The sequence below is a fragment of the Thunnus albacares genome, chromosome 7 (assembly GCF_914725855.1).
Source record: "Thunnus albacares chromosome 7, fThuAlb1.1, whole genome shotgun sequence".
Classification (NCBI taxonomy): domain Eukaryota; kingdom Metazoa; phylum Chordata; class Actinopteri; order Scombriformes; family Scombridae; genus Thunnus; species Thunnus albacares.
In genome coordinates this window covers 28,582,199-28,607,800 of record NC_058112.1, presented here as the reverse complement: position 1 = coordinate 28,607,800, position 25,602 = coordinate 28,582,199, and the positions used below count along the sequence as shown (strand labels likewise).

The following is a 25,602-nucleotide window of genomic DNA, read 5'->3' as shown; positions in this document are numbered from 1 at the left end:
ACTCCACAGGAAGTCCTACATTCAAAATTTTATACTTAAAATATCAAAAACAAAAATGCTTATTATACAGGAAAAAAATGACCCCTGTGAGTGTTATTATTATGTATTATAATACTGGATTATTATTATTACTGATGCATTCATGTGCAAGTACAGCATTTAACTGCTGTAGCAAGACAAGGTGGAGTTAGTTTTATCTACTTATCTACCAAGAATGTTAGCATTGTCATTGTAAGAATGTTAGCATGCTGGTGTTAGGATTTAGCTCAAAGCACCACTGTGACAACATAAAGTCTCAAAGAGCCACTAGCTTGACTGTAGACTCTTAATCTTGTTTATTATTAAAATTTGATCATGGACAATGTGATGTTATCTCTAATACTTCCTATAGACATATAGGCCTATAGCTTATGTACTGTGTACTTTTCCTATGTACTTTGAACCTTATAGCTTAGTTAATTGATTTATCATAAAGTTTAATAATATCAGTCGGATCAAAATGTTCAACTTTAGAGAGATGTGCCTCCAAAGGGCTGTTATGAGTTCATTTTGTTTTATAATAAGACTTGTTGAGAGTCTTTTGGGGCAAGTAGCCAACAGCCTACTGTGCTCTTTGTTTTATTCATACAAAACTATTATTATTCATTTTAATGATAAGCCAACAAAAAAAAAGTATTTTGATTTAATCTACATTATACTTTGTTTATGTGCTGTATATACTGTGTATACTGTATTCTCCAGAGAGCTTCCAGTTCACAAGTTTTTCACTGTATGAAATTTGCACTAGTGGCACTTAAACTCACGTTACAATACATTTATGAATTAAATAACATCTTTTATTTATTTTCACTTCCACTTTCAATGTTCACTGGCATAATGGACCGGTGCAGGCTATTGTCTTGAATAAACTAATTGATGTTTATGTACATCAATACATTTCTCAGTTGTTCCTGGTTTAAAAACCATATTCTTGTCTCGGCTATATGTTAATTCCTTTCGCAATAACCTCAAAGGTTGCGTGAGTGGATGTGGCGCAAAATGGACCAAAACCTGATCTTTTACAGATTTGAATCTTACATAAATTCTGTGTTCCGTTATGAAAATGCTCTATACAAATAAATTATTATAATATCCGAATGAGGAAATATCCAGTGAGTGAAATGAGCGTTTATAAACAGAGGCACATTGCATTCATCTAAGAGCCAGCCCCTGTTGTAGTAGTGGAGCGTACCAAGTAAAACAACAGGGGGGTCGTAGAAAACAAAGAGGTAAATAACACGTAAAATATAAATTTTAAAAACACGTATAATATTCGGTGTTAGATCGTAGGGGTCTATAAAATATTTCCGGTGAGATCTGTCACGGTTAAGGAGCCAGAAAACGACCTGTCACCGGTGCGTCTTAGGGGGAGCACCCCCGTATCCGCGCTGTGTCTCTGGCCAAGAGCTACAGAAGTCACGGCGTCGGAGTCTGGAGCAGCACACCGGCCGGACTGGTCCACAGAGACGCAAGTGATAATGTCTGCCCCGTGCATGTGCTCTCACAATTTCATTCCTTGAGACGCATCATCTCAGAAAAGGACGATTGTTACTCCACACCGGTGAGTACCTGCCACACGGCATCATCACTGGGGTTTATTAGGCTTATCATAAAGGCATGGCATGATGAATGAGTGTGTGTGTGTGTGTGTGTGTGTGTGTGTGTGTGTGTGTGTGTGTGTGTGTGTGTGTGTGTGTGTGTGTGTGTGTGTGAGGCTGACTATAATGAGGCTGGCCATTGAATGATGAAATACTTCACACGGATGTCATGAAGACTGGGCGGGATGGAGGTTATTCATTTATGCGCATTCCTAAGAGAACAAATTGTGCACTGGTGGAACAACGAGCCACATGGCACCGGTGTGACTTTTTGCGTTGATTTATTATTATTATTATTATTATTATTGCTATTATCATCTCTTTCTCCATCCGCATTTTTCTCATTGTACATCTCGGGCCCGTTTTTTTTTTTTTTTTTTTTTTTTTTGATTCATCATTCTTCTGAGTCATGTGCAGACAGAAAAGGAAAAAAAAAACAAAAAACATGGAAACGCATTTTGTCTTTGTGCGTTTTTCTTCTCTCTCTCTCTCTCTCACAGTCAGTCATCATCAGCTTAAACACAGCCATACCTTAATTTCAACACAATAAATGCTATTTCTTATGCGAGGCTGCATGATAACTGCAGTGAAGGTTGCTCAGCATCAGCGGTCCTGCTTTTGGCTGCTATGTTGCGCTCACTGGATTATGAAACGACGGCCTGTGCCTCATGCAAACCAGGCTAATCTGGAAGCGGTAAAGGAAATCTATTAATCGCTTAATCCTCTGTGTTGGTGAAAGGCGGGAGGCATGTTGTATTTCTGCAACATGGTCGCACTGAATGTTTCCTGGATATTTTTTTTTTTTTTTGCTCCTTTGATACGTTTTGATGAAAATATTGAAGCGTAAAAAAAATGCGCGATGCACACGCGAGACGCCCTGAGGATGCTGAAATTTGAAAGACAGGGATGTTGCGCACCTTGGATGGAGCGTCCCCACCCTTGAATCTTTCCCTGTGCTATTTATAGTGTAAATCATAGAAAGTTGCATTAAATATATGATGGTGGCGTCTTTTATAGGGCGAAACAAGACCAAAACAAGTGCAGCCTCATATGGCGTGTCCACCGTTTTATTTGCATGTCTCGTCGTATTTGTATGTTCGTTTTGAAAGTTGATACCCTTTAATATTGAAGGGCTTCCCCCAATGCCGGAGAGCTGCGGAGAAAAGGAGTGTTTGGGTTCGTATGCAAATGGCCTCCTCGCTTCAATTATTCACAAGGTCTTGAAACGTGATAGTCTCCCGATAGTCTCCATACCTCGACCTGTCACTGTCCCAGTCACTGTCCACACAACCAGGCTAATGTTCCCAGTCACCCCCCCTCCCCAACCCTCCCCCCTCAAAACAATGACTTAAAATAAAATGATCCCCATTCATTGATTTTTCTGCAGCATGCTCGCACCATGTGATTTCCATGTGAGAAATAAACCTACATCCCCGGGACAAACTATAATTCTCTGTATGGACTTGTTTCCAAGCAGATAAAATGGTGTGGAATAAGGGGGGAGAATGTGTGTGGGGGGGGTTATATGTTTTTTATATGTTTTAGAATAACCAAAAGACAGAAATGATTTACTGTTTGTTGTTCAGTTACTGTTTGAAGCTTCTCAAGAGTTTGTGTTTGTAATAGTTTTCTTCTGTCTTGTAGAAGAAGTTGGAGTTTGGCTTTTTATTCATATTTCTGATGTTACAAAAAGTCAGTTCTTGTGATCATTTGCAAAAGTTTGCAAGTTTTGTTTATGCAAAGTTCATTCAGAGTAAAAACTAGCAAAACCAGCAAAAGCAATTTATGAAGGGAAATTAGGAGGCCTCTTAGCAACAACCCATCATATCAGTCTTCTCAATAAAGTCTGACTTTCATTTGCTGTTTACTGATCTCAGTATTTCCCTTTTCTGTCCCACAGACATTTGGTGATAATGAAGAAATAAATCACTTTCTGATCACTCAACCTCTACAAACTGTTTCAAATCCCACGGGGCCCTTGAACCCAAACAACTTCAAACTCACAGATTTGCACAGGCAAAGTGTCAAAAAAGTGACTTTTCACAGACGCCTGGCCCTGCCCTTCCAGCCCGCCAACCAAAAAGACGTTCCACCCCTCGCCCTTGTTTGCTTTATCAAATGCCCAAAAACAGCAAGGCCGTCAAGAGAGAGCTTGACGACGATGTCACAGAGTCTGTCAAAGACCTGCTTTCCAACGAGGACGCCTGCGACGATTCCTTCAAGAAGAGCTCGCTGATCGTCAACAACCATGAAGGTGAGGGGAAAGAGTGCGATGTGGAGGAAGGGGGCTCGGACGGAGAGGAGGAGGAGCGCCCGGCCTGGAACAACAAGCTCCAGTACATCCTGGCCCAGGTTGGCTTCTCTGTAGGCCTGGGCAACGTCTGGAGGTTCCCCTACCTGTGTCAGAAGAACGGAGGGGGTGAGTCACCCATCAGCTTCATCTTTTACACTTTCACCCATAAAACATGAATCTGATAACAGTCATGAGACATAATCTCAGTATTGGTAGATAACATTGTTTATGAACATGAAAAATTATGAAATAAAGCAAGATTGTTGCTCATTTCATTGGACGACAAGAAATATAAAGAAATTCATCAATGGATTGAACTAATTTTTAAATAATATATGCTTAAGATCTGAGTTTTTTTGATTTATATGCAGGATTTGCATCACAACTTGAAATCAGTTTGATCTCCAGAGTTTTTCCATTGTTTCCTTCAGTTATGATAACATTGTACTCAAAGTGATTACTGACATTGCTACAAGGAATTCCCACTGGGCAATAAGAATGAACAGTAAAGTAGCCAGATCATCTCAACCACTTTATTTGGACATAAAATTGAAAGTGAGCACACCTGAAATGTTGCTAATAACCCATAATTGTGCAGGAAAACATTGTGCGCACAATAGTGAACCAAGAAAACTGGTCTTTAAGCTGTGACGGATATTTAAAACACAGTCTGGCTAATCATTTTTTTACCATTCACTTTCCTTTTCTCTTCTACATAAGTTTGACTAATCTGGAGTTTGTTAAAAATCTGTCTGGTCATCTGACTGCGCATATTTACTTCCCCACTGGACTTTAATTCTAGAGATGTCAATGTTTCCGGCTCTCAGAAATAGACTTGGTGAGTGTAATGTTATTATTACTAATTGAAATTATGACCAAAACAACAAAAACCAGACACATGTTGTAATGAACTGGAATTATCCTTTAAAGTAAATACAGCAGAAGAGTAGACTATATATATATACTAAGTCAGTGACATCACAAGGAACCTGCAGTAACCTGGAAAACATTTCACACATGTTTACATGCAGGCAGTTGTCAAACCAAGCAAGTATATAATATCATAATATAAGACGGTGCCCAGTGTAATGCATTTGCATTAAAACAGCACTAAATAAGCTGAAAAACAAAGAGTGCATCTCAGGCTCATGGTTAAGAGTTGGGATGAAACAATGAAAAAAGTAAAAAGAAGACAACTATACTTGTAGTTTCTGAGAGTGTTGACACCCAAGTCTGTGCACATCTGTGTGTTTACTGTCACTAAAAAGAAACCTTTGACATGACTGTAACTGTGGATATATAGAGCTGGATCTCGTCACTAGTTTCTTTTATATACACAGCGCAGAGATGTGCCAGGAATAGGAGTTCAATATTCTCAGAAACTAGTCGTGTAGTCTTCCTCTTTTTCTTTTTTTTTTTTTAGTTGTGTAAAGTGTTTATTTGCAGCTTTATATCACTGTGTTCACACTGTGTTTACAGAGCTGGTGCAAGTGTTTAGTGAGAAAGAGTGTAAAAATCCCAGATTATACCAAATTATCCCAAATTAGACGCAATATCTAGTCCTGTGTCCCTTGAATAAATATAATATGTCAATAGTGCTGTGTTATGAAATACATTTTTAAGTCTAAATTTATAATCCAGTTACACTTTTGACACTCAGCTCTGAAATGCAAATCAAGCTGCTGTATTGTGTCACCTATTTGTAATGAATACAGTTGGTTCAGTACCTGCATGGAGAAACAGGGTCCCTCCTATTATCTACTCATCTGTCCAAACCAGACTGCTCAGTGACCTTCATGGACATCAGAGTCATGTGACAGTCTGTGTCTGTATGTGTGCAGTCTGCAACATTTCCCTAAACATGAAACCAAACATATGACCTAATAACACTACTGTCACCACGCAGGGAATCATTGTGCGAGCAGCTCTGAGTGTGCTCTTGATTGGAGTCTAATAATAACAACAGTCAACCCACATGCAATCCTTGAATCAAAACCACATTTCCCATAATGCCTTGAAATGAGCGCAAGCTTCTCTGACTTGCAGAGCGTTGTGCTGTGTTATAGTGAAGACATGCTGCAGGGTTTATACTCTAATGTGTGTGTGTGTGTGTGTGTGTGTCCCAGGAAGGTGATAAGGTGTCACACTTCCCAGCAGGAGATTATGTAAAGCCAATGAACGCTTTGAGAAAGCTGATTAAATGAAACCGTCGCAGACAGGTTGGCCAGACAGATAAAAACAATTAAAACCAATCTTTATAACCTCTTCTTCTCTTAACTTTGCATTATTACATCTTATCATTGCACAGTATAATGATACTGTATGTTTAACATAGTACAGTGTGTGCTACTGTATAGAGGAGGGCTGAGAGATAATTCAATATGATCCTTTATTGACTTTCAGTGGATTGTGATGTTATATAATCACATTGTGTTACTAATTTACAACATTAATAATTCATAACAGTTTTGTTTTGCACATTTTAGGAGTTGTGAACATAATAGCAGAACACAATTCATTGCCTCAATTTAACTATTTTGCATACACCATATTGTGATATGTATCAATATCAGATTTCAGCAACTTTTGACTATGAATGTCATCTTCCCAAACTATTTGCTTATACACCTTGTATTATTATTGTGTGTAATGTAGAGCTGTAACATTTAGTCAATCCATCTATTAGTCAATCGACAAAAATTAATCAACTTTTTTGATAGTTGATTAACTGTTTTGAGTCATTTTTTTAGGAGAAATATCCAAATTCTCTGATTACAACTTCTTAAATGTGAATATTTTCTGGTTTCTTTAGTCTTCTGTGATGATAAACTAAATATCTTTTGGTTGTGGACTGTTGGTCAGGACAAAAGAAGACTTTTGAGGACGTCATCTTGGGCTTTGGGAAACAGTGATTGGACATTTTATAGACCAAACGACTCATTAAGAAATTAATTGACAGATTAGTTGATAATGAAACTAGTCGTTAGTTGCAGCCCTAACCCCATGTGGGATTGGCCATTTCAGTCGTATGCACACAAAATCCAGTTCAGAAAATCTTACTTTGTTGTTGTTTCTCAGGACATTTGCTAATGACAAAAAAATGAGCAGAAAGTTGTGTCAGTTAGCAGAAATGCAAAACACAACAATTATGGTCATAATGGTTACATAAAGACAAAGGAGAGGTTGTCTGCACGCTGATTTCTGCAAACGTTTCGACCCACATTGTCTTCATCAGACAAACATCTATGTGAATAAAACGCGATGAAGACTTTGTGGGTTGAAAAGTTGCATCAATAAAACTTTTGGATGCTTGTGTGCATACAACCTTCTTTCTCTTTGCTTGCTGGTTTCTATCCTGCAACTGTAACCAACTCAGGTTGGATGTGCACACTATCCACCTTTTTACATCATGGGTAAATACTAATGTAGTAAAATACAGGAAGATGCCTAGTAAAAAAGCCCCAGTTCAAATAACCAGTTTCACAAAGTTTAAGGGAAGTGGGTAAGAGTAAAGAGTGAATGTGGTATCTTGGTAGATGGGAGGTGTGATTGAAGAAGTCAGAGAAGAGTAGGCAGATTGGTGGACTTGGATGTGTTCATGAACATATTTTGCATAAGATCCATGTGTTTGTATTGAGTGTATGTGTGTGTGTGTGTGTGTGTGTGTGTGTGTGTGTGTGTGTGTGTGTGTGCTGCATGGGGAGGGTGGGGAAGGCTCCAGTAATGAACTCTGTAGACCCTGTCATGTTTTCAGGTCTGTTTTAAACAGCTCTGGTCACCCTGCTGTGTTCAACTGTAATTAGATTAAAACGGCAGATCTGGGACTGTAGCAGGTGTGTGTGTGTGTGTGTGTGTGTGTGTGTGTGTGGGTGTGAACTTTATCTACATCTTTTATCCACCCACACATGGAACCTATGTGTTTCATGTTCTGTCTTCATACATGTGTATGTACATCACTACATTCATCCGCTTACTGTATATTTCCTTTTATAGCTGTGTAGTAAGCACAGAGGAGCCCTTTGTGCTCCGAGTGCTGCTGTGCCTTTGTTTAAGAAAAAAAAGTTGAATATATCTCTTAATCTGTTGATTATGTTTTACATTAATTAATTCATTGGTTTGTTTATAGAATGTCAGGATGTCATGAAATGGAAAGAGCCCATGGTGACATATTCAAAGTGCTTGTTTTATCCAACCAGCTGTGACAAAACTCAGCGATATTCAGTCACAAAAAAGCAAAAACATCAAATCTTCACAACTGAGAAGTTGGAACCAGCAAATATTTGGTATTTTTACTTGAATATGACCGAAACATCAATTATCAAAATAGTTGGCGAGTAATTTTACGTTGTTCAAATTTACATTTATCAACTTGTAAATTATAAAAACTCTTTATTTAATCAGGATTAGGTTCGGTTACCAATGGAAATGTGATAATAGCACCAAAAATGTCAAGTAAGCTTTTATCAAATGTCTGGTTTAAGGCTGTCACTTTTTCAAAAGGAAAGTTGCACTAAAATGAATTTGACTGAATTACATGTTTTTAAATTTGTTTGAATTAAATTAAACGTGGCCTACGTAGCCTAAACATTGAAATATGAAATTTTGTTTCAGACATTGTTGGTTCAGATGAATCACAATGACTTTGATGATCCTATCTTAATTTGTCCAATACTTTGGTTTATGACCTGCAGAATCAATGACACTCCCATCAGCCTCAGCTATACTTTGTGTTTAGTGATAATAAGCAAATGATAGCATGCTAACATACAACACTAAGAGGGTAAACATTAAACCTGCTAAACATGAGCATGTTAGCATGGTGATTTGTTAGCATACTGATGTTGGCATTTAGCTCAAAGCACTGCTGTGCCTACGTAGAGCCTCACAGAGCCGCTAGCGTAGCTCTGTAGTCATTTTTGTTTTGTTTTTATCTCATACTTCTTATTTAATCTTGTATTTCTTACTTTATTTGCTCACCTAGCTAGCTAAAATCTTGCTCTGGGTGGCAAAAATGACTCCTAACCCTGCTAGCAGCGGAGGTGTCCCTTTGCCTCTGCCCTATAAAGAGTTGGTTCACACTACCAGCATGGTGTACTCGGAAAATTTTGAAGTTCTGGATTTTCTGGGCAAAACGTTCACACTCGAAACATGTTGTTCCAATTTCCTTCAGAAACATCGATTGCCTAACCTGATAACAGATCTCATCAGAAACCTCTCGGCATTGTGTGTTTTGTTTGAAAGTTAATTTCAATGATGAATTAACTCAACAACAACATTTAAGGTAATTGATTCATAATGGTAAATGAATTGATTCATTTTTACTGTAGTTGCCTATAGTATACCGCATGCATGCAAATCATCTACACCTCTTCTCACTGCACGTGTAGCGCCAAAAGACAAGGAACACAGGACAAGAAACACAAGGAAGAGTCACATGTTTGGATGATATCTAAACAGGATAAACCAGATGTTTATCTTGTTGTACTGTAAGTGAAGATGACTGTGAAACTATTTTAAGAAGAGGTGAAATACATTCTTATCAGGCTGTTTGCTTTTTCAAAATGCCATCAAAGTGTCTGAATGTCCAAGGGAGACTGTCGAGGTTTTGAAAAGACAATGGAGACCAGAGGGGGTTTTGATGCTGACTGATGTCAAAGCCTCTTCCCAGAATTAACTGTGTACTCAATGAACCAGAATTAGATGATTTAATATTAGAAACTAGTAACACACATGCTTAAAACAACAGAGACACACACATCTTTACGTCCTGTCTGTGACCACTCCCATCCAAGCCAAACCTGGAAGGGACAGCAGGACTCAGGAAAGGATCTGAATGAACGTCCTGCCAGATGAAACAATAAACGCTGTTGAAGCAGGGATGAAACTAAAAACAATACACACATGACGGAAGTTTTGATGCTGTCATCAATGACTCATAGCAAACATTACAGTACGCTGCCCCACCAATGTTAACATTTGATGTTGGGGTTTAGCCCTGTGAGAGGGGAAAAATGTCACAACAGGGGATTTTAATCATAGCGTCACTGTTGTTGGACCAAACGTTAACTGCAAAAAGTGTGTTTGTAAGAATGAAACAGCTGGTTTTTCCATCGGTGGACATGAGAAATGATGCAATGGTTTCTGGAAGATTTCAATGGTTGAGGGTCACCAAACCTTCACACTTTCATTTCATGTAAAAAAAACAAAACCACACACTGTCACACTGTAGCATGCATTGCGTGTAGTCTCACATATGTTACAGGAAAAGAGAAAAGGTGCATTATATAAAAATCTGGTGCCACTGAGCACATCTAACCACCGGCCATTTCCTCTGAACAAAGGGTTTTAGGTTCTCTTGTATCTCTTATAGCCATCATGTGCCTGGTAGTCTTACTGCTCACGAGTACTCTTGACTGTCACAAGAGATGTTCCCCCTTGTGTTTTATTGCACCACACTATTACAGCCTGCCTTAATATTAGTCATTCACCCTGAAACCTTAATTCTAGAGAGGAATACCATCTTTGTAATGTGCAGCAAAGTAATCCCACTGTAATTTAGGTAATTTTAGACTTCCTGGTTTCCAGAATTATTTGATTGCACCACACACCACGGGCGACATATTAGGTGGAGATGCAGCTCAGCAGATGTGTGTATAGTAATTTGTGTGTGTGTGTGTGAGTGTGTTTATGTGTTTATGTGAAAGGGAGATAATGAGACAGATACTGCTTAAGAGGCTGGTGATTTTTTTATGTGCTTTTAGACAAATGTGTCACCATCACGGGGGACGTTAGGTGGAAGTACACTGTAGTCAAAGTTCAGGAGGCAGCTGTGTTTGTTGGTGTGAGTTTGTGTGCAGCATGTGGCAGATAGAGAGATGAAAGCTGTTTTAAAACAGCGTGTGTATGTGTGTGTGTTGCGCCCACGTGGTTGTCACCTGCTTTCAAGAACTGAAATCGTCTCCCCTCACAGTTATCTGATGACACAGTTTCTCTTCCTTTGTTGCCCCTCGTCTAATTCGCTGTCTGTATTGTTTTGACTGGCAGGAGCGTACCTGGTGCCCTATCTCATCCTGTTGATATTGATTGGCATCCCGCTGTTCTTCCTGGAGCTCGCCGTGGGACAGCGGATCCGCAGGGGCAGCATCGGGGTGTGGAACTACATCAGCCCTCGTCTGGGGGGCATCGGCTTCGCCAGCTGTGTGGTGAGTATGACACCGGGGCCTGCGTCAGCTGTACACATTAATAAAGTGTAGTAGATGTATGAAAATGAGACAACAGCAGGGTTAAAAGAATAGTGAACATGTTACTGATCTTAAAATATAGGGTTTCATTTCATAATGTTTTCATTATATATCCTATCATTACTGGTGCAATCTAATGCAATCCAATACAACAGCTCTGCCATAAAGTCTACATTTACAAAGCTTGTATATTTTCCCCCCATATTGTCCCCCCAAAAAGTGTGAGTGTGAGTGTTGAGAAGAGTTGATTTCAAAAAAGATCCTCTTTTGTGTTTTGGTTTATTTTTTGAGTCAGAAGTTAACTTGTCTCTCTTGCCTGTAGGTGTGCTTCTTCGTGGCTCTCTACTACAATGTCATCATCAGCTGGAGTCTCTTCTACTTCTCCCAGTCCTTCCAGCAACCTCTGCCATGGCATGAGTGTCCACTCATCAAGAACAAGACCACTACATGTAAGATACAAATACATTCAGGTGTATTTAAGACCAGATTCATGGATCAAGTCATTGGCTCTGTCTACAGTTTAACATTAAACGAAAGGCCTGTATCCTGTTTGTTCTGTAAACCAGACACTACTAGATAATTGTAACAAAAGGGGTACATGACGGGAATGAGCTGTAACTCCAGTCGGTTTGTTCACAGATGTGGTGCCGGAGTGTGAGAAGAGCTCGGCCACCACCTACTACTGGTACCGCGAGGCCCTGAACATCTCTAACAGCATCTCTGAGGGTGGAGGACTCAACTGGAAGATAACATTGTGCCTGCTGGCTGCCTGGTCTATGGTATGCCTCGCCATGATCAAGGGAATCCAGTCTTCTGGGAAGGTAAGGAGAATTTTGTTCTCTGTTAGCATTTTTAGGGCCTTTTCAAACCTATAGTTCATTTGCTGGTCCGAATCAGTGGATAAATTGGGAAAATAAATTGGGGAAAATTTTGCCCTTGGTTCAGTTTCTTTGCACACAGAGAAAAAACCAAGTGAACCAAAATGTATCACTGCAAACCACGTGAGAACGTTTGTTCTGCTTATTGGTCGTATGTGTCTGTGCCAGGAGCTAGAACAAAGACACAGGAAGAACGTTCTTTGTTGCACTAGTCCAGCTAGCTGATTTCACTCATCCGTATCTCAGTATGCAAAGCACACCTGGCTATGGGAGCCGCTTACTTGCAGAGTACACTTAGTAGTTGGGTCGGATCACGTTCCCACTACAAACGAACTGCTCCAGAAATCTTTTGGGACATGCCTGAGGCCACATCCTCAAAGGGTCTCGGTACTGTTGTTTTGATCCGCACCAGAGTCCGAATCAACCGGACTAAAAAGTGGAGGTCTGAAAACGCATCTAAGTTCCCTCAGTAGTTTCCTGCAGCACTTGTTCTTGCACCCATGTAGGTTGCAACTTGTTGAAATAAACTGGTGAAAAGCTATATTAAAAAGTAGGAAGTGAGGCAGAGGAGGAGGGGTTTTCTGAGAGGAAGGAAGAAAGGAAGAAAACAGAGGAAACTGACTTCTATAGTTATCCTGCAATCCTGGCAGCTTGGTCTAAATAGATAGTAAAATATAACTACCCGGGAAAATGGGGGAATGTGACAGAAACAAAAGGTCTTTTCTTGTTAAGTGTTTTGGAAAATCCTCTCACACATAATTAGCTCACTTCAAGATGGAGGCTTACAGAGTGCAAACTGTATGAATGCCTGGTCTAAAGACACTGATAAGTCACTATACTGTAATGTGACTTGACAATTTTTTTCTAATGATACAGTCTCAGATATGATCCTGGGAGCTCATGTGATATTGTGGGATTTTTGGCTCAGCTTACTTTAGCTTAGTGTAGCAAAGCTGACAGTAGCGTGACTAGCATCCGGAAGGATTAGCCCACTGGCTAAAGGTTAGCGTTTGCTTGCAAACTCACCCCGCTCCTCTCTTTTTACAGGGGATCCTTATCATTCCACACTTTCTCATAACATATGACAAGCATTAGCCGGTGTACTTCCAAGGTCAGAGTCAAGCCTGTGCTAATTGGAAAAATGGTCACACTTTTTAATCTTCCAAGAGTAGCCTAAGCTTTGATGCTGAAGTCATTTGTTATTATCCTCACTTCTTATGCAAGACCTGGCTGGGTTACAGCGTAGGGTCAAAATTAACAAAGTATATTTCAGTGATCTTTTTTGTCTGCAATAGGTCATACATGAGTCAGTCATTCTTAACTCAGTGAAATTACTTTTTGTAATAGTGCCAAAAACATGGAGAATTAACACCCAACCTTGCAGTTATTATTTTGGTTTTACAGCACATTTACATATAGTTCAGCCCCAGCTGCATTCATCAACTACTGTAGGCAACCATTTCCGACGTAAAAGCTCTAACAAACTCATTGTAGCCTAACTGCCAAGCACCAAAGTTAGCAGCTAGCTGGTGAAGAAATTGGAACATATTACTGCATTGCTATAAACCAATTATTGTTCTCTGGACTTGGTGGAGACCAAACCAGAGCTAAAAAAAGAGTAAACAACATGTTCATCTTTAGGTAGCCAAGTTGTTTCGATGTTTTCACACCAATTACTATATTTATGGCTCGTAGTGACGGACCTACAGAGAATTATCACCCGACTCGGTTTTACGGCACTTTATAGCAAGTTTCAGCTCATTGTTTAGCTGTCCAGCTGCAACTTTACTGTTTTGGTTTACTCTCAGCACTATCTTAGTGTTGTTTTCAGAGAAAAAGCTCTAAAAAGCCATTGAACACTACCTACCTGCTCAACACCAAATGGTAAACACACAGTTAGGGACTAGTTGGTGAACATAATGGAACATTTAGCAGCTAAAGAGAAATATATTTCCCACAGGAGCTGGTAGAGACCCAAAACAGAGATAAAAAGAGATTGAATATTGGACTTGTATTCACCAGGTGGACAGAAACACGACTCCAAAGGAATAATAATGTTGCACTGTAACTGCTGGATTTGGAAATAAGCAACTGTTTGCTAACAAGTGAAACATATCAGCTTAAAAGGCGATATGTCATGTCATGTTCACAACTTGTTTCCGTTGCCCCCAAGTGGCCAAAAAAACAGTTAAGGCAGGTTTATAAGCATTAAACGTTGGTTCAATCAGCATCTTAGGTGAAAACTATCGAGTTACATCTTTGCAAAAAGTAACAACTCTATCTCTATATTAGACTACAACTGTAGTTTCTTGTTAATGGTGTGGGAAATGTGGCTCACTTTCCCCACCTTTAATTCATACATTGTCCTTAGCTCAGGTCTTATCCCAACAGCTGTCTGCTTTCTGCTCGGGTCTACTGAACCCTCCTCTTTTGTGCTGCATTCACCACAACAGACGAAGACAAAACAAGATGGATGCCTTTAGCCACAGAATCCCGTTAATCTAGGTCTCTGCCACAATGATTTGCAGTGCTAGACAGTCTCATTTCCCCTGCGTGCCACATCTTGCTGCCTGGCAAGAAATGCCACTGATAACCACAATCATTGTCACAATCATTAGTTCACTACTGCCACTCTATCAGAGGGGTTATATTGGCACAAATGACGTTCAAGTCCTTTTACTGCTATCAGGAAAATACAATTAATTGCTAAAACAAAGATATAAATATGTTGTTTATAAAAAAAAAAAAAGAAATAACCCATCATTTTTTTAAACGGCTTAACAGAAACCACCCAAGCCACCAGTTAATTGTACAGTTTGAGACAGATGGTTGTCTTCCAACTACCTGGTGTGTCTGGATGGCCTTTTGAGTTGGCGAGAGTAGAAATGGGCATGAACTTTCCCTTGAAGGGGGCCAGCTCTAAGTGTCTTTGAAGTTTAATCAGCACTGTGTGGTACAAAAGAATATTAATGCTCTCTCCACCCATGTTCACAAAAGCCTTTTTCCAAGGAATATCCCTACCGCGATCTGCATTTCTCCCATTTGTGTATGTGGGTGGGCGTGAAAGGGATCAGACCATTTTGGTTACCATGGTTATACGCGCTCTTTTGGCTTGGCTTGATTGTCAAGAGTGTGGCAAAAAAAAAAGGGGGTGGGGAGCGCACTTTTGGCATATGTGGGAGAGAGAGAGGTCATGGATTCGGTAAAAGAACAGGGAGATTCATGGAAAGTATCCAAAGTAGCTGAACACCATTAAAAGTTAGCAATTATAAGCTAATTAATAAATCATGTAATCTTTTAGATGTAAAATACCTTTAATATTATTAATACATTATGTATAAAGAATCTCAACAGTTACATGTTTCTGTCATGATGGGAAAACCAAACTTTTATATCAGTTTATAAAGATAACAGTGCAGTTCTCAGAATATGACCTTTGCAAAAAGCACATCCTATCTGCCATAACACATAATCTTTCATAATAAAGTCCCTTTTTGATACAACATCAGACTGAGGTTACAAAGGAGCAGATATCTGTTTATCACAGAAAAGCCTGTAGCCTGTGTGGCTGAGAGTCGACTGAGGTTTCGACAGGGAGGTTCAATCAGAAAACGGCTGACAAGCAAGTTCAGAACCACAGCGAAGAAAACAAAAGAGAAAAAAGACAGAAAGACTTTTGACAATATGACAGATGATTAGCAAAACCTCCAGGGCTATAGTTCAAGTCTAAATTCTATAAAAGGGTGAGTTATATATACTGGAGCCTTAAACAAATGTCTTTCGAAGCTGAAGAAATCAAGATTTACTGTTTTACAACTTTGTGTCTGTGCTGTTGTCAAGTGACTGAGCTTTAAATCAGTTTCAGTTGCACCTCTTTGGTAATGAATGGAAGAACACTGTTCACTACACAGCAGGGACATCCCCTTTGTAATTTTCAGTGAGGGTAAAACATGTTTTTGTTTCAAAAAATGTACAATGTGGGACAAACATCTAATAAAATCTGAAAATGACCAAAAATACTTTATGTTTATGTGAATCACAGGTTTGAAGTCTTTTTTGCCTGCAAGCACTGGAAAAAATCATTCAATTTTACAAACCTTAATTGAATTGCCAAACATGAATGAATCTGTTCAGGGTGAATTATCCCTTTCCTCTAAGACGAGACATTACGTTGTCTCATTCAGAGCTACATATAGACCACCATGTAGGAGACGCAGTGTCTCTGAATCGCCAGCTTTGCTTATGACTCAACCGTAAACCATTCCCCGGTGGCTGCAGACACACCCCACTGCCAGTCCTGTAAACCCACGTGTCGCTGTGTAGCGGCTGACTCAGGCTTTCAGTCCTGCTCTTACTCTCTAACTGCCACCTTGTCTAGAAGGAGAAGGCCTCCGGTTAATGATGTGCGGTGTTCAACAACAAAAAGACGAGAGGCCCGTCGTCTGATTAGCGCGATGATGGGACAAAGGCCCTTGCACAGGCCCAGCAGCTACCATCCCTGGCCTGGGACCCTGCTGATATTGATTACACAACTTTCATGGCGCATTAAGTCATCACTACTTTAAAATGCATTGTCATTTTCACAGTCACGAAGAAAGAAAATGCTTAAAATGTGTCTCTAAACTTGTCTCTCAGCTGCAAACTTGATTCTTGACAAATATATTAAAGGGAAATGAAAACTCACTTTCACCTACTATCCTCTTACCCACTACCTACCAAGATATCAGCAGCTTTAGACTGACTGCTCAGGTTTCATTCTTCATATGTTCCTGTGAGATGATCATAATCAACACTGCACAGTCAGGCAGGCCGGAAGATCACACCACCTTTTTTTTCAGTTTTCTAAACTCTCTATTATCTGACAAGCATTTTTCTGACAGGAACTTGACAGCAGTTATCTTTATCTCATAGCCATAATATTTCACCGTTACTCAGTAATCTAGAAACCAATTATAAGTCTCAGTGAACCAGACACAATGTACATCAAAGGTTCTTAAGTCTGCGCTTTACTGGGTAAACCATGTTCTGACTTATCTTGAAACTAGGTCTAAAGCATCAACAAAAAAAAATTTTTGAATGCATATCTGTTTCATTTAAGCATCTTATAATCATTAGAAACACATTTTGTTCTTAATTGCTTTAAATTCTCATTATTTAAGTTTCATCTCTAACTATTCCTGATGGTTTTATGCCCTCCAAGACATGGATAAGACATCTTAAAATATGCAGAGTGACTTTATTGAAGTACAGGCTGACTGTAAAAGTTTGTTGGCGTGAAACAAGATGTTCTGTTTACTTGCAGGTGATGTACTTCAGCTCCCTGTTCCCGTACGTTGTGTTGATTTGCTTCCTGGTTCGGGCTTTGCTCCTGAAGGGCTCCGTGGACGGGATTCGACACATGTTCACACCCAAGGTACTAAACATTTCAAGTCAGCGTTTCTCTGTTTAATCTGTTAAGTACAAATTTATGCCACCAAGGAAAAAACTGTTTTTACGTATTTATCCACAGGAGGGATGCCTTGATTGTAGAAAGATTACTTTCATTATCAATTAATTTGATAATTGCTATGTTCATAAAATAGTGAAGAATGCCAATTTAAGATCCAAGATCCTTCAAATGTCCTGTTCTGTCAGCCCAAAACCCAAAGATATTAAGTTTTCTATTATATATGACAAAGAAAGCTTGAGAGCTTTTTACTTTAGAAATGACCAAAACGCTTAATTGATCATCAAAATGGTTGCTAAGTAATTTCTGTCAATTGACTCATCAATTAATTGTTTCAGCCCTACTTGACTGAGCACCATGTGTCAGAAATGTACTGTAGAAATTCTCTAGAAAGCACATCAAAATGTTATGTATTTATCACACAGCCACTGGTAAACTGAATCCACTTGCCGTTTAAAAAAAAAAAAAAAGAGAGAAAAAAAAGGTGTCTGAACTCAAAAAAAACGAATCTGCACTGTAATAGGCCGATTTCCCAGCAGCAACAGGCCAATGGCTCCTCTGGCCGTGGAATCATGTTGGCAGCAGCTCTGCTCACCATGGAAACAAGAGTTACTGAGGCTTTATGTAACTAACCAGCCAAAGACGCTCATTCACAGCAGAGTCTGTCTCGTGTGTCTGCTCTGTCTCGTCGGCTGACATCTTACGACTTCAAACCACACGTTCTGCCGCCATCTTCCGCCGTGTACCTGCGGACATCAAAGTCCTGCTGTGTGTGTGTGTGTGTTCTGCTTTTGTGCTTGCAACAGGTCGAGACCTGTGTAATAAAAAATTACCATGTGGAAACTGCCAAGATGCCAGCCGTCAGTTGGCGTCTTGATATACTGACAATCTGCAGACAAACAGAAATAAGAGAATGTGGTGAAGCTGTTTAGCATGTATAGAAACAATTAATAAATGGTTCATAACACACTATAATGTAATTGTTAGCAGATAACTAAGAAATGTTCATTGATGTATTTGTTAACAACTATAACTCCCCCTGTGGGCACTCATACTGTAGGTGGGGGCTGTTGTATAAACAGATTAAACAGATAATGAATGACAATGTAGTAAAATACAGTTGTAATAATATAAATATGTCTTCATTCTACATTATAGTATGTTATAAAATATTTATTAAATGTTTACTTATAAATGCTATAGGGGGACTTTAAGTTAAGTGTTACCAAGAATTTTTCCTAAAAATAAATGTTTATATATTTGTTATTCATTAATAATTAATAATAGAAAGACATGCCACAATTTAGACCTTTTATTTATGTTATTGCAAAAAGTAAAGTGATGTATAGGTCTGCAACTACCAATTATTCCCATTGCTGATTTTTTAATTAAACAATTAATCAATCAGTGTATAAAATGTCAAGAAAAATAGTGAAAAATGTCCATCACAATTTTTGAAAGCCAAATATGTCGTCTTCAAATGACTTATTTTGTTTGACAAATAGTCCAAAACCCCAAAACATTCAATTCACAATGGTAAAAAAAATTAAGTATGACATAATAATATTAACTCAAGGTCCACTTACTCGTATTTTGTGAACACTGATATTCTGTATATTGGTCGTATACCTTCAGTCATGATCCGCACATGTAGACTGTGTCACTAAACTAAAACAAATCTCTTTGCAGCTGGAGATCATGTTGGAGGCCAAAGTGTGGCGAGAGGCGGCCACGCAGGTCTTCTTCGCGCTGGGCCTCGGCTTCGGAGGCGTCATCGCCTTCTCCAGCTACAACAAGCGGGACAACAACTGCCACTTCGATGCCGTCTTGGTGTCTTTTATCAATTTCTTCACCTCCGTGCTGGCCACCCTGGTGGTGTTTGCTGTGCTGGGCTTCAAAGCCAACATCATGAACAGCAAATGTGTGGCACTGTGAGTAAGAGCTTCCTCTCACATTTAGCGACAGACGGCAACTGTGTTTCCTGTCGACCATCAAAGACCTGAATCTGTAGTGATTTTACTCTATGATGAAAACAAGAGAAGGAAACTACTTGGGGAGGAAGTTGAGAATAAAGCTCTTGCAAAATTTGGTCCAATGATATTGTTTAGACAACTTTACTATTTTACAGTCTCTGAATTGAAGTGTTAAGTTCAATTTCATGACCAAAACTATCAATAACTTCTGCCCATTTTTTTAGGAACACCAACAAGATTGTGGCTTTGTTGGGGAATGGCATTGAAGCGAGCCTGATCCCCCACCACATCAACCTCACTCAGGTCAGTCAGGTTAGTGCTGAGGACTACAATCTGATGATAGAGATCATCAAAAGGGTGAAGGAGGACGATTACCCGAAACTGGGACTGGAATCCTGCAGCATTGAGGACGAGCTCAATAAGGTACTTGCAAAATGATTTTAAAAAATGTTTTACACATGTACAAATATTCATTAAAACGCTGTTTGAGACGTTGTGGTTTTACAAGGAGTTATGTGCCGGACTGTTTCCCAGGGTTTTGCTGTCATTGTAATCTAAGCTAACCGGCTGCTAGTGGTAGCCTTATATTTATCATACCACTCCACTGCTTAGCTTTAGGGATTATGCCTGAACTTTTGAAGGGGTTTAATGTGAAACAGATGGAAGTGTTTAGTTTTCATTTCACTACAAGACTGGAGAATTAGAAATTATGGCTCATAAGCTCTCTAAAAGTAAACTGACTCAAATAAAGGCCTAATTTTCATCTCAGCTGAGGAAAAATAAAGGCCCTGGCAGCTAATGGGAAATTATTTATTAACTAATTTTTTAACCTCTTCTTCTTCTTCCCTCCTCCCACCAGGCGGTCCAGGGCACAGGTTTGGCCTTCATTGCCTTCACAGAGGCCATGACCCACTTCCCAGCCTCACCCTTCTGGTCTGTCATGTTCTTCCTCATGCTGGTGAACCTCGGTCTGGGCAGCATGTTCGGCACCATTGAGGGCATCCTCACTCCACTGATAGATACTTTCAAAGTCCGCAAGGAGTTTCTTACAGGTTAGAGAGACATTAAAACAACAGACTGCCCCTTTAACTCCAGAAAGTTAGCATCTTTGAAAGAGCTCTTACAAAATATGTCTATATTTGTCTCAGTGGAATAGTCAAATATATACACATTCTTTCTTATGTGGGGAGTCAGGTGCCCTGAAATATGTTTTCATATTTAGACACATCAAACAAGGTGCTGTCTTGGTCCTAGTCTGCATTTTAATCTATGTAGTTCAGTTCTCTAAAAGGGATTGGGATCACGTGAGCCAAACAGGTCCCAACAAATTGTTGTGGGATCAAAATATATGTAGGTGGTGATGTTAGGAAATCTTGCAAAAGTGGGAGGGTGCAGGATTGCAAAAACAGTCCTGTGCAGACCTTCTTGTATGTTGAATGTTGAGGTTAGCTTAGTTTAGCTTAATCCTTGGAAGTCTATAGAATCTGAAGCAACTCCATTAGGAAAAAGACTGTTTCTGCAAAGATGAATGGGTTGCCTAGTAATGATTTACAAATTTACATATTTATAAAGTTGCTGCTTAACATAGAAATTACATTATATTACATCAAACTTCTGATCCATTTCCAGCACTGCCATGAATACAATAATTTTGTATTCTTTTAAAGAGGCACGATAATGTTGTGGTATTACGATGCCAGTACAAAAATGTTTCAGAAAATGATTACAGAAAAGCTCCAACAGAAGCAACCACATAACAGGTTTGATTAATGATACTCATGGCTCAGTCACTATAGTGAGCAGGATGTGGGCCATCCTGCTGGTCTTTGAACGCCTTTAAATGGGTCCTGCTCTACTTAAACATACTCAATTTTAGTTCACTTTATGTTCACCCTACTTCTCTTACTGTATCTCAGTTTACCTGAGCGTTATACTGCGGATAATAACTGTAAATCATGGTACACTGAAAAAGGACCATCTCAAATACTGTATTTAGGAGTCATATAGAAATTATATAGCAATGCAATATCCATTGTCCAACACTGAATATGACAAGCACTGAAACATATTCAAAGTCCCTCTTTTTGTTACTATACTTCCACTGCAGTTCAACAGGGAATCACTGTCCGAGGAAACACAAAGAGGAACTTTTATGCTAAAAAGACTGTTAATGTGGCAGATATCCACTTTATATGACTAACTCAGACTGCTGAAGCCTCAGTTGGGTACTTGACTGTTGTTTAAGACAGACTTAAAAAAACTGTGAACCCATCCTTTAATTAAACAAATCCTTAACGTTCAGTAACTAACCACCTGCTCCTCTCCTGTAGTGGGATGCTGCGTGTTGGCCTTCTCTATTGGTCTCCTGTTTGTCCAGCGCTCAGGGAACTACTATGTGGCCATGTTCGACGACTATTCGGCTACTTTGCCTCTGCTCATAGTGGTCATACTGGAGAATGTGGCTGTCGCTTGGGTCTATGGGATTGACAAGTAAGAGCACATTATCGTCAGCATATTGTCTCAACTTCTTATGAGTTACATATCACTTATAACTTGTAAAAATGAGTAAATAATACCGAATACATGTGCAAAATGTAGCCATTTAATAGATTATTAAGTCTTTAAGCTAACTAGAAGAACAGCTAATATATCAAATTGAGTTTATATGGGAAATATTGTGTCACACAAACAAAAAAAACTTATATTTTGACATATATTTTGATTATTGCTTTCCAAAAAAAGGAAGATATGGCAAAGGCATGAGGACAATAGCCTTAAAAAGTAATTTAATCACTCATGATTATTCCTACTGTACATGTTGCGAATCATTTATTAATGCTATATGAATGCTTTAGAGTTTAGGTTACACAAAAATACCACAATACCACAATTTTTGCAGACAAAATGATATATTTTTGGAACCACTGAGTTGGTATATTCAAGCTATATAGCCTTTAAACAATGAATAAAGGCCACTAGGTTTATGAAACAGAAATATGAAACTATTGTGAATTCTTTACATCTGATCTTACCTCCTGCTGTGTCGCTCTGTTTTCACCCCCACCACTCTCTCAGATTCTTTGAAGACCTGAAGGACATGCTTGGCTTTACGCCGTTCCGTTTCTACTACTACATGTGGAAGTTCATCACACCCATCCTGCTGCTGGTCCTCCTGTGCTCCAGCTTAATCCAGCTGACCATGACGCCGCCCAGCTACAGTGCCTGGATTCAGGAAGAGGTGAGTCAACATCTCCGGCTTGTCCCTCCTGGGACCAGGGATCAATGGGGGTGGAAGTTCTCCTACTTGGAACAAGTAAAAAGCAAATTAAAGGGTTCAAAGTAAATGAGGCAGTAGTTTAAAAACGGGGGAAAAAAGGCAAAGTTTTTACTGATAAACACATTTAGGCGTCCTTTAACCCTCGGACAATCAACAGGATGTGTGGTCTAAATCGCAGACGTTTTTTTTTAACACATCAAGAGAAAACTACAGCCATTTGAAAAGCTTCAATAAGTGGAGCAAAGGCCACCGGACAAAGTGTCCCTGCATGGACTGCTTAACTTATCCAGTGAGGTTGACACCTCTCAACTCACCAAACCAGCTAAGTAGGTTCACCTGCAGCTGAACTAAGCATCACTGTGAAGTAGGTTTGCCTTACTTGAGTGAACAGAATGATTAGTCATCATTTTTCTTCAAGTCCGGCACATGTAGACACTTACGTCGCTGCTGTTCATAAGGCTAATTGTTCCTTTTTTCCTTTTAGGTTTTTTGGAGGCGGGGTTTTCCTTGTCTGAATCGAGGGTCTAGGGATAGAGGATGCCTTCTAGCTTAACTTGATTTTTTTTTTTACATGACTACCTATATGTAGTGATTTAATAATGTAGTTGTGAGGATGTGGCTGCAATTAATCATTATTTTCATTACCTGATAATCTGCTGATGATTTTCTTAGTTTTTTTGACTCAATTAATAGGTTTAGTCGGTAAAATGTCAGAAAATATTGACAAATGCCCGTCGCAATTTCTTAGAGCGAAAGACAACAACTTCAAACTGCTTATTTTGTCCTACAAACAGTCTAAAATCCAAAGATATTCCATCCCATGCGAGAAGCTTGACCCAACTGTTTTTGTATTTTTACTCAGTAAATCTGTTGATTGACTAATTGATTAATCAGCTAATTGTTACAATTATTGATGACAACAAATTTGTCTCATTTTAACCAAAGTTTCCTGCAGTGCTTTATCACAAAAACGGGCCACCTTAACTGAAGCTGACCGTTTTTGCTGACATAATCATAAAAAACATGAAATTAAATTTTGAGGAAAAAGTACAAATGTGCAATTTCATACATTGTTTAGGCCGAAATCTACTAACTAAATTGATCTCAGGATGAGATGTGTCATTATGTGGGAGACTTTCCGCCTCTGCTGTACAATTTCCTGGGTTAAACCCTGTTCCTGTCATTTGAACACTAAATTATCAGTACAAGCACATTCAAAAAGGACATTTCAGCATTTAACACCAGTCATCAACTCAGAGACACATCCTTTCATCCTTCTTAGCCTCAGTCTGTTTTCTTGTGTCTGTCCTCCAGGCCAAAGAGCAGAAACTCGGTTTCCCTCCTTGGGGCATCGTGGTCTGCATCTCCCTGGTGGTGATGGCCATCATGCCCGTGCCTGTGGTCTTCGGTCTGCGCTATTTCAATATCATCGATGAGAACACCAGTGGCCTTTCCACCGTCTCCTACAAGAAGGGCCGCATCATCAAGGAGACCGCCCGGCCGGGGGAGGATGACGACACCAGCCTGATTCAAGGCAAGTCACCCAGCGAGGCGCCCTCGCCGATGCCTGGCAACAGCATCTACCGCAAGCAGAGCGGCAGTGGCGGTCCTGATGCGGACACCGCACCCAATGGCCGTTACGGTATCGGTTACTTGATGGCCGACATGCCGGACATGCCCGAGTCGGACTTATAGACTGACAGTTATAGTAAGCCCTGCCCGGCCATACTGGCTGGCCACTCCTCCCCTCCACCCCTCCGCGTGCGTTTAGTTGGCCGTATCATCACTGTATATTTTACTTGTACTGTATATTCTTTGTAGATATCGTAGCTGCTCTCTTATTTGTCGTCTCTGAACCTTATATGATGTCTACCTTAAAAAAAAAAAAAGGTGTGGGAATAAACGTCATCCTTGTCTAAAGCTTCGCCCACTTGCTTGGCTGCGTCCCACTTGTTCATCTTTTGCTCCTGCTCTCCGCATCCTTTGCTCCCTCCTCCTTGTAGATCCTGCAGGAGAGAAAAGGTGTAAGCAATAAGGTGGACGCTCCACCAGGCCTACTTGAACAAGAATCAGCAAAGAGGAGACTGCAAAGAGGCGGGTCAGGAGGTCAAGAGGTCATGTTGGGACTGCACCTGTGTCTGTGCTGTTAAAAAAAAAAAAAAAAAAAAATGGTTGTGTACTTTATGACCCATAACTGCTGGCCAACAAGTACTGAGATTAGTAAAAAATGTAGCTGCTCCGGATGACGTAACGATGCAAGACTGAACTAATTTTTCTTGGTGAAAGTACAGGTCAACCTAGTTCAAACAGCGAGAGGATGGCCTTGACAACAACTCCCATGATTGTTTGAATCAAAAGTGTGCCTAAGTAATTTATATTTGTTTATAGAATACATGATGGACGTTGTATATTTAAGGTATTCTGTAAATATAATATAAATATTATAAATATATTTATCTTAATAGTTTGGATATCAGAACACCATGTTTTTAAGGTTCAGAAGTACTTCAAATCTAACTCCTGTCTCTTTTTTTTCTCGTTTTTTAACTAATGTGCTGTTAATGTTTGTGAGGACTGAGTCCTCCTTGTAAATATTTTTTTCCATGAAATGGCTTCAAATGCAATGTCTTTTTTTCCCTGTCAAAATTAAAGGTCAAATATGGTCCATACCCTAACACTGATGTTTGTGTTTAATTCATCATTTTTCTTGTTATTCCCAATACATATGTCATCATTCCACCGACAAATATGGGAAAATCTTAATGGAAATAATGTAAATACAACAATATTAAACCACAAATATGAAAAAAAAACTTCATGTAAAGAGCAATTTAGTCATTTATATTGAAAAACAAAC

The 25,602-nt window shown here is 39.4% G+C and overlaps 1 protein-coding gene and 1 long non-coding RNA gene across 2 annotated transcripts; one reads left to right on the top strand and one right to left on the bottom strand.

The window, feature by feature from the left end:
* The first annotated feature begins 100 nt into the window (after positions 1 to 100).
* On the top strand, positions 101 to 25,420 carry slc6a15 (solute carrier family 6 member 15). The gene is made up of 12 exons (XM_044357350.1): positions 101 to 1,600; positions 3,538 to 4,056; positions 10,975 to 11,132; positions 11,494 to 11,620; positions 11,811 to 11,992; positions 17,352 to 17,462; positions 19,185 to 19,426; positions 19,693 to 19,891; positions 20,328 to 20,520; positions 21,799 to 21,958; positions 22,544 to 22,706; positions 24,060 to 25,420. Exons 2-12 carry the CDS (start codon positions 3,756 to 3,758, stop codon positions 24,438 to 24,440), a joined length of 2,217 nt encoding a protein of 738 aa, XP_044213285.1. The 5' UTR covers positions 101 to 1,600; positions 3,538 to 3,755; the 3' UTR covers positions 24,441 to 25,420.
* LOC122986210 lies at positions 11,513 to 13,408 on the bottom strand. Its single transcript, XR_006404263.1, has 2 exons — positions 13,076 to 13,408; positions 11,513 to 11,614 (listed from the first exon to the last, which is right to left on the bottom strand). It is a non-coding gene; the product is annotated as an uncharacterized LOC122986210 (long non-coding RNA).
* Positions 25,421 to 25,602: the final 182 nt, after the last annotated feature.